General features: G+C 26.2%; 2 protein-coding genes across 9 annotated transcripts in view; one reads left to right on the top strand and one right to left on the bottom strand.

Moving 5' to 3' along the window:
- The first annotated feature begins 120 nt into the window (after positions 1-120).
- LOC123262136 (COP9 signalosome complex subunit 6) lies at positions 121-6,927 on the top strand. The gene is made up of 6 exons (XM_044724236.1): positions 121-558; positions 2,155-2,438; positions 2,526-2,691; positions 6,266-6,459; positions 6,540-6,669; positions 6,753-6,927. Exons 1-6 carry the CDS (start codon positions 297-299, stop codon positions 6,815-6,817), a joined length of 1,101 nt encoding a protein of 366 aa, XP_044580171.1. The 5' UTR covers positions 121-296; the 3' UTR covers positions 6,818-6,927.
- Positions 6,928-8,391: 1,464 nt separating this feature from the next.
- LOC123262133 overlaps positions 8,392-9,101 on the bottom strand; it is a 32,241-nt gene continuing 31,531 nt past the window's right edge. For all 8 annotated transcript variants that reach the window (XM_044724227.1, XM_044724223.1, XM_044724229.1 and 5 more), the window contains one exon: positions 8,392-8,824. In XM_044724227.1, the coding sequence (XP_044580162.1) occupies positions 8,666-8,824 (159 nt within the window). In that variant the 3' untranslated portion in view covers positions 8,392-8,665. The remainder of the gene's footprint in view (positions 8,825-9,101) is intronic.

Genomic DNA, 9,101 nt, shown 5'->3' with positions numbered 1-9,101 from the left:
CTGACAACAATTCTTTAATTCAAGATTTCAAGCGCTGTACACAATTTCTACAAGTTTAAATAATGCGCGCGCATGTCAGATGGCGCGCGCGTCAAAATTAATCTTAACCTCTAAAAAACGAATTATTAATTTTATACTTGTGATTGAAATTTGTGGTAAACATCAGCGCAAACATGCAACGTTGATTGCGATATTAATAAATATAAGATAAAATATTTAAAGTCTAAATACTGATAGTAATTTTATAAATTACTCTCTGTTAAATTAATATTTACTTTCTACGAACAAAATAAAAAATGAGCTCCAAGCCAGACGCGAGTGAAATGGAAGTAGACGAAAACATTGCATTGGAGAGTGGATCCTCGATGGAAGTCGTAAATTCTGCAGTGGATGTCGCGGGACCTTCTACGAGTTCTAATTCTGGCAGCAGCTCCTGCCGGGTTATGGCGTCCTCAGGAACAGTCGGGTCTGTTTCGGTGAGCTTACATCCTCTGGTTATCATGAATGTCAGCGAGCACTGGACCAGGTTACGCGCTCAGGAAGGCAGCGATCAACTAGGTATCTATTGTTATATTTTATTATACTGAAATTAAAAAACATCTGTCAAATTTATATAATACTAAAAGTTAGCTGACATCTAAAAATATTTATAATTTTTTTTTTATTGAAAAAATTATTACTAAAAAATAAAAAAAAATTTCATTTGTAAGAAACTTTAAAATCTACAAGTGGAATTTTTCAAAAATATTTTTTACTTCTAATTTAATAAATGAAAAAAAATTTTTAAATTAAAAACGTCGGCTAACTTTATAATTATTGTTAGCCGACGTTTTTAAATTTTTGATTTTTTTTTCATTTATTAAATTAGAAGTAAAAAATAATTTTCAAAAATTCCACAGGTAGTTTTTCAAATTTTTTTTCTTAATTTGAACAATTTTTGACATTTGAAAATTTTTATAATTTATTTTATTGAAAAATAATTTTTAAAAATTAAAACAAAAATTTTCACATGTAGAAATTTTTAAAAATTATACGTTGAATTTTTTAGAAATAGTTTTTGTTATAATTTTTAATTAATAAAAAAAATCAAAAATTTTTGAGTGTCGGCTGACTTAATTTTCATTTAATTTTCACCAAATTTATGACATTAAAGTATGTCATTAAAGTTAGCCGACTTTTTTAATTTTTTTTTTTATTTATTTATTAAATTAGAACCAAGAAATATTTTTAAAGAATTGTAATACTTTTTCAAGTTTTTTTACAAATGAAAATTTTTTTTAATATTTTTTTCAGTAAAAAAAAAATTCTAAAATTTTTTAAATGTCGGCTAACTTAATTTTCATCATTAAAGTTAGCAATCACTTGACAATCTTTTAATTTTATTTAACAAAAAAATTTCTTCCAAAAAATGATTTTTATAAAATTGTATTTTTAATTTTTTACAGGTCAATTTTTTTTGCACTAATTTATTTCTTAAAAAAATTCTAAGTATGATTAAATATCTGCTACTTTAATTTTCATGTCAAATTTTTTGCTTTTTAAGACTAAATTATTAATAACACTAAAGTTAGCCGATATTTTTAATTTTTTGATTTTTTTTTAATAATTAAATTAGAACAAAAAAATATTTTTTTAAAATTGCACTTAAAATTGCACAAATTTTTAAGTTTTTTACAAATGAAATTAAAAAAATTTTTTTGTAATAATTTTTTCAATGAAAAAAAATTCTTAAAATTTTTAGACATCGTCTAACTTAATTTTCATAATTATTATGAAAAAATTTTAATAAAAAATTCCACATTTAGAAATTTAAAAATGGAAATTAATTTAGCAGATATTTAATCATTTTTAGAACTTTTGTTGACAAATAAATTATGGCAAAAAAAAATAAGAATAAAAATGACATGTAGAAATTTAAAAAAATTAAAAATGTAATTTTTTAAAAATAATTTTTTAGAGTTAATTTAATTGTTAAATAAAATTAAAAATTTGTCAAGTGACAGCTAACTTTAATGTCATAATTTAAAAAAATTACAAGTGCAAATTATTTAAAATTAATTTTTAATAAAAATCAAAAAAATTGTCAGCTGATTTAAGTAATTTTATTTTATTTAAATTACATTTGGCTATAATGACTGTCATTTTTTATTTCAGTCTACGGGGCATTAATTGGAAAACAGAAAGGAAGACACATAGAAATAATGAACTCCTTCGAGCTGGTCTTCACGTTGGTTGAAGGTGATGTTGTTATTGACAGAGATTACTATAACACAAAAGAAGAGCAGTTCAAGCAGGTGTTCAGTGACATGGACTTCCTCGGCTGGTATACTACTGGAGACATGCCCAATGATAGAGATATTAAAGTTCATAGACAAATTTGTGCCATCAACGAGAGTCCAGTGCTTCTTAAGCTCGATCCGAGACCCAAAAATGCAGATGTAATAAATTTTTTACCCTGGTTGATTAATTATTGATAATTTAATTGTAAAAATGCAATTAATATTAATATTTTATTCATTTTTCAGCAATTATCTGTATCAATGTACGAGTCTGTTATTGATCTTGTTGCTGGTGAAGCTACAATGCTTTTTGTACCTTTGACATACACATTAGCTACTGAAGAAGCTGAAAGAATTGGTGTTGATCATGTTGCGAGGATGTGTAGCAACGATCAAGGAGAAAGTTCTTTAGGTATTTTTAAATATTATTTATTTTTTATATCAGAACTTTTTTGAAGGCATTGAAGTACCTTAGCTGACATGTGATGATTTCTAGGATTTTTTGCAACAAATTATTTATTTATTTAGAAAACGCCAATCGGCAATATACATCTATGGTATTACAATAATAATAAAAAAAAAAAAAAAAATACATAATTTATAAATTCATAATTTCAAAGGAAACGAAAGATGAGAAAAATGATAATTTCATATTTTAAAGATTAACAATAATATATCGCGTGACTAATGCAAAAAGGGCTTATAAATTTTTTTTCTAAATAATTCATTAAAGTGCTCATTTTTAGCCTAAAAATTAAAAAAAAAAAAAAAAACGGTAGATTCACACGAAAGAGGCGTATTCTAACTCAACATACACTCTTTTAAAATTACAATTAAAAATATTTTTTAAAAATTGCAAAATATGCGTGATTGTATTAATTTATTTTTTATTTGAAAATTATTTCAATCCCATTAGTTTTCGATTAATTTAATTATCCATTGCTTGTATAAAAATAGTTAAAAATTATTATTTTTTCAATATTGTTTAAGTACTTAAAAACAGCCGATCCCTTCTTTTTCTCGCGTCGCAATCACTGCAAAAAACGGTACTATCCTCGGTGCATTCATGATTATGAAACTATTGAAGTTTTATGTTTTTCTTTTAAACAAATGACAATTTTGAAAAAAACACCCTACTATACGAAATAGATAATTAAAAAATCTATTACGTAGCAGAGCGTTTTTTTCAAAATTCTTCTTTGTCTAGAAGAGAAATATGAAGCTGCAATCGTACGCGAAAAGAACAAGATGACACTGGATATCATCCCGGATTATATTGAGTAAAAAAAAATTTCAGATAGTATTTAGTATAATCCAGATTACAATGAGTATAATCCAGATATCACGCAGTATAATCTGGATTTTTTTAGCTACTATCTGAAATTTTTTTTTACCACAGACATTACTGAGTATAATCTGGGATGATACCCAGTGTCATCTTGTTCTTTTCGTGTAGGGACCGGCTGTTAAGAAATTTTTTTTTTATTCATTAAACTTTTTTATTTTATGTCTTGTGAAGCTATTTATCAAAATTTTTTATAAAAACTTAAATTTTTTTTATGTGCCCTTTTAGCTTTAGGCACTACTTTTCTAAAAGCTAAAAGGACGCATGTCTTGAGTTACGCCCTTTTAGCTTTAGGATACTCGAATTTTTTTTTTTTTTTACAGATCTTTGTGTTTTGAGCGATTTCAAGAAGAATGGCAAAAAAAAATTTTTTTTATGCGCCTTTTTAGCATAAATCCCTACTAACGTGTAGCTATGCGCCCTTTTTGCATTAGTCACGCGATATAGTATATCCGTTGAGATTTATCAGGATTCTAAAGAAGAAAAGATAATTAATTTATTCAATTTAATAGAATTGGTCTGAAATTAATTAGAAAAAAGGAGTTTCTTGGCCATGTTTATGAAGGATCCATAGGTACCACCATAGAAACTTGGTAATCGGAAAAAATAGACCCGAAAAAAATATTAAAATTATGAAAAATTCATATTATTTCATTAAAATTATTATAATATAAAAATAATAAAAATAATAATAATAATTTAATAAATCTGAAATTATATTAATTTTTCATGACTTTAAAATTTTTTCCGGGATTCTTGTTTTTTATTATAAAAAAATTTTCTTGAAAAATTCCACTTGTAGATGTGTCAAAAAGTTATTGTTTTAATTTTTAGTAGATTTCATAGAAATCTAACTATTGCACTTGTCCTCATGGGAGAACTTTCGAAAAATTTTGCTATTTTCTGACTCAGTTCGTCAAGCTGATTCAGAAAATACATATGGTTCAAAAGCTTATATATGTATGTATATACGATATAACGCGGCTTGTCCGGACGATAGCGTCTCTAATTCGTAATGGATCTTCTCCAAACTCAACATACTTAATTTTTAGACGAAAACCAAGGTCAAGTTCAAAGATGAGCTTAATTGGTCAATAAGTTCAGAAATTACAGGGTTTCAAAATTTAAAAAATCGTAAAAATTCATATTTTGGCAGTTTCTTTCGCGGATAACTTTTTAATAAAATAACATCGAATTTTTGTAAATTGCATTTTAAAGCCCATTTCACGAGCTTTAATTTTCATGTCATTTTATACTCCTCAACTGAAAATAACGTATTCGTCTGAAGATGTTTGATGAAATTTTACTATTGCATTTGTTTTAACTTAGGAATAAGGGATTCCATCAATGTGATTGAAGTGTTTGTATTATTAGTGTTGTGATTTTATTTAAATAGGAAATCTAATTTCATTTCGGCTGCCGAATGGCACTTTTTTTATTTGTTGTAAAAGTCCAAAGAATGACAGATGTCTGCTAACTTGTTTTATATCGCGTTACTAAAACCATAAAGGCGTATCTTAAAATATACCCCCTTATGGTTCTGCAGAACCATAAGGGCGTATAAAAAATTTTTTTTTGCTCCAATCAATGTAAAAATGTTAAAAATATTAACATCTATGGAAAAAACGAAAAAAAAAAATTTTTTTTTGTGATACGCCCTTATGGTCTTAAGAAAACATTTTTCTAAAACCATAAGGGCGTATCCTGTTTTTTCGGTTTATTATCAATTATAGGTCGGAGTAAGAAAAAAAATTGCAAAGGTGATAGAAATTATCACTCCACAACTTAATTTATATCAACAAATATTTATTTGAGTGAAAAAACGAATGAAAAATTAAGAAAAAATAAATTCATAACAATTTGAGAACAATCGGTATATCTTCAAGTTAATAAAATTAGCCTCAAAGTTTTTCAAAATTGATTTTTTTTTACTTCTAGATCTATTTACAATTAACAAAAGAGTTTTGTAAGCCATTTAGAACTGTAATTTTAAAAAAGTCATTCAAAAAGAACTTTGTTCTTGAGAATTGTTATGGTTCTTCAATACCAATATCTTGAAGCAAGTTTTATGATCTAAATCATTTTTGTACATCAGGCACTATCCCACAAAATATCATCGGTATTATCAAAGTTTAATTTTCAGCCATGGTCATAGTTTATAAATTTTTTTGTCATTATCTAGTTAAAAAAAAAATTAAGAAATCTTTTTTTTTTACTTTTATAATCTTAGACACAGATGATCCTGATGATGGAGATGGCATTGGAGTAATACTCTGATGAATTTATTTTTCCTTAATTTTTTATTAGTTTTCTCACTTAAATAAATATTTTTTGACATAAATCAAGTTGTGGAGTGATATTCTATTACCTTTGCAATTTTTTTTCTTACTCCGACCTATAATTGATAATAAACCGAAAAAACAGGATACGCCCTTATGGTTTTAGAAAAATGTTTTCTTAAGACCATAAGAGCGTATCACAAAAAGAAATTTTTTTTTTCGTTTTTTCCATAGATGTTAATATTTTTAACATTTTTACATTGATTGGAGCAAAAAAAAATTTTTTATACGCCCTTATGGTTCTAGTAACGCGATATTATTAATTAGTTATTTCCGCTTCATATTGATAATAATTTTTTCAGTTGCTGAGCATCTTATGGCACAGCATAGCGCTATTAAAATGTTGTATTCAAGAGTAAAACTTATTTTGATGTATCTCCGTGCTGTTGAAAAAGGAGAACTGCCTCCAAACCACGAAATTTTGAGAGCTGCTCGGTCGTTGGCTCATCATTTACCTGTCTTGAATAGTGATAGGTTCAAAGCTGATTTCTACAATGTAAGTTTATTTAAATATTACTATTTTTATTAAATTGTTTAATAATTAGCTGATAAAAAATGTACTCTTTTTACATTTAGCAATGCAACGATTTCGGATTAATGACATACCTCGGAATAGTTACCAAGGGCTGCAACGACATAAACCAGTTCGTGAACAAGTTCAATATTTTGTACGACCGATCGGGAATGGGTCCAGGGCACATGAGACGTATGAGAAGTCTTTTTTTTTAAAAATCAGTTGATTGTTAACCATCTTGATAATTTCTTTTAATTACATTTATATAATTGTAGGAGGATTGGGTGCAAATTTGAGACGTATGCCGCTTGCTTTTTTACAAGATAATATTTTCTCCTAAACCGTTTTTTTCGTTCATCTTAATTCAGATCCAAACTTTATTACAACTCATACCTACTAACTAACTTATGCCTTATTATTTTCAATAAAGATTACAATTTTATAAATTAATCATGTCTTTTTTTTTACATACAATAAAAATTTATTAATACTCTAGGTATATACATCATAGGCTACAATATTTTATTTATTATTATTTGATTTTAAAATCCGTTTTTTTTTTTTTTTTTTTTTTTTTAATAAGACAGACTTTTACCTATAATGGAAGACCATTTATTAAAAATCATTTATTCAGGCCACTAAATTTTATTTATTTTCTTTTCGAACTGGATATTAGGGTGGCGCAAAAAAACCGACTATTTTTTTTTTAGTCTCTAGTGAAAAAATGACAGTTTTTTATGTTTTAAGAGCCCTCTCCAAAGAACAGATCAAAAGAAATTTTTAAGAGGTCGCTCCAAATTTTTTAAATTTCAAAAATCGTCAAAAATCGAAATTTTTTTATTTTTTAATTTTTTTTCTCGTTACGTCATAATTTTATAGGCCAAAAAAAATAAGTTCCTGAAAATTTCAGTTCAAAATTTAAATTTTGAAAGGTCGCTCATAATTTTTTTTTAATTTCAGAGTCAAAAAATGCTAATCCAATTAAATAATCACTAATGTACCATAAATGTCGAGAAAAACTTTTTAGTGCTGCTAAACCTAACTTTTGATTTTGTTCTTTTAATTGAACCACATCTTTTAGTAATTGTAAATCACTTCTCGGGGCTATAGTAGAAATTTGGCGAAGAAACGAGGCGTTCAGATAAATTTACGAAATATTAAGAACTCAGAGAAAAAACAATTAAATATAATGATACATTTTCTTTGTAAAATTATTAAATTAAAAAAAAATTATGTTTTCTATATTGAGCTAGATTTTTAGCCCATCACGTGGTGTATTTTTATCGATTATTGTACTAAATAAAAAAAAAGAAATACGTGGGATTTTTATTTGAATATTAAAAGGTCGCTCAAAAAAATCTAAAGTAATGCACTAATAAATTTAAAAAAAAATTATGAGCGACCTTTTAAAATTTTAATTTTGAACTGAAATTTTCAGGAACTTGTTTTTTTTTTGGTCTTTAAAATTATGATGTAACGAGAAAAAAAATTTTTAAAATTCGATTTTTGAAATTTAAAAAAATTTAGAGCGACCTCTTAAAATTTTTTTTTTAAGCTGTCCTTTGGAGAGAGCTCTTAAAACATCAAAAACTAACATTTTTTCACTCGAGACAAAAAAAAAATTGTCGTTTTTTTTATGCTACCCTACTGGATATATATATATATATATATATATATATATATATATATAATTTTATTGAAACACTAAAATTTTATTTTAATATTATTGCAAGTTCTGGTTCTTAAAATAACTTTGACTTTCATATTTTTTATTATTTATTTTTTTTTATATCAACTGTATAAAATATAGTGTAGATTTTGCCTGTTAAAAGAGTGACGTTCAAAAATAATCAGTCAATTTTAATAATAAGAATATTATTAATTATTATCAATTATTGTTTTATTTCATTTCTACGATGTTATTTTTTTTGATATGCTCTGGTCGATACTAATATAAATATTTAAATACTCAATATTTAAAAAACATTTTATTCAATTATTAATATTGTTTTAAATTGAGCTGTTAAAAATAAATCCGTGCGTTTAATATTTTTGCTGAACTGTAATAATTTTTAATAATAATTTTTAAAATGTTAATCTTAATCTATTAGACCAGGAAGCAAGTCAACAGACAATTGACCGTAAGTCTTTGATGATAGCTCAATAAAAAATGATAAATATTTTTGAGCTAAGGACTAGGCTTGTCGACGCCAATCAGTTCGTCGAAGAGGCTATTCCGACCCTTCACTCGATCTCCTAGTGCTTGATCCGCGAACCTCAGCATCGCGGTTGACAGATCTCCAACTGTCCATCTTCTGTCGGTGAGGACTCTGCTCACAGTATCAAGCTACGAATAATTTAATAAAATAAATAAATAAATTATAGTTTTAAATTAATATATCGCGTTCCTAGAGATAAAAGGGCGTATAGCTAAGGGTTAATAGGGATTTAAACTGAAAGGGCGTATAAAAAAAATTTTTTTTGCCATTCGGTTTGAGATTGTCTGAAACGTAAAAATTTGTGAAAAAAATTAGGAAAACGGTTGACCCTGAAGGCCATCCCTGCAACTTCCCGCTACTTTCGTAATTAAGCGCTCGAAATTGCACTTATTACGTTTTTGAGCT

Source organism: Cotesia glomerata, linkage group LG3 (genome assembly GCF_020080835.1).
Source record: "Cotesia glomerata isolate CgM1 linkage group LG3, MPM_Cglom_v2.3, whole genome shotgun sequence".
NCBI lineage: Eukaryota > Metazoa > Arthropoda > Insecta > Hymenoptera > Braconidae > Cotesia > Cotesia glomerata.
The sequence above is the reverse complement of the archived record's forward strand: the minus strand, read 5'-3'. Positions and strand labels throughout refer to the sequence as shown.

Bases quoted from the DNA above. Each gene is read 5' to 3' on its own strand.
- LOC123262136 (XM_044724236.1), top strand. From the start codon at position 297: ATGAGCTCCAAGCCAGACGCGAGTGAAATGGAAGTAGACGAAAACATT. The intron at 559-2,154 runs GTATCTATTGTT...TTTTTATTTCAG, and splicing joins GGAAGGCAGCGATCAACTAG to TCTACGGGGCATTAATTGGA. The intron at 2,692-6,265 runs GTATTTTTAAAT...TAATTTTTTCAG, and splicing joins TCAAGGAGAAAGTTCTTTAG to TTGCTGAGCATCTTATGGCA.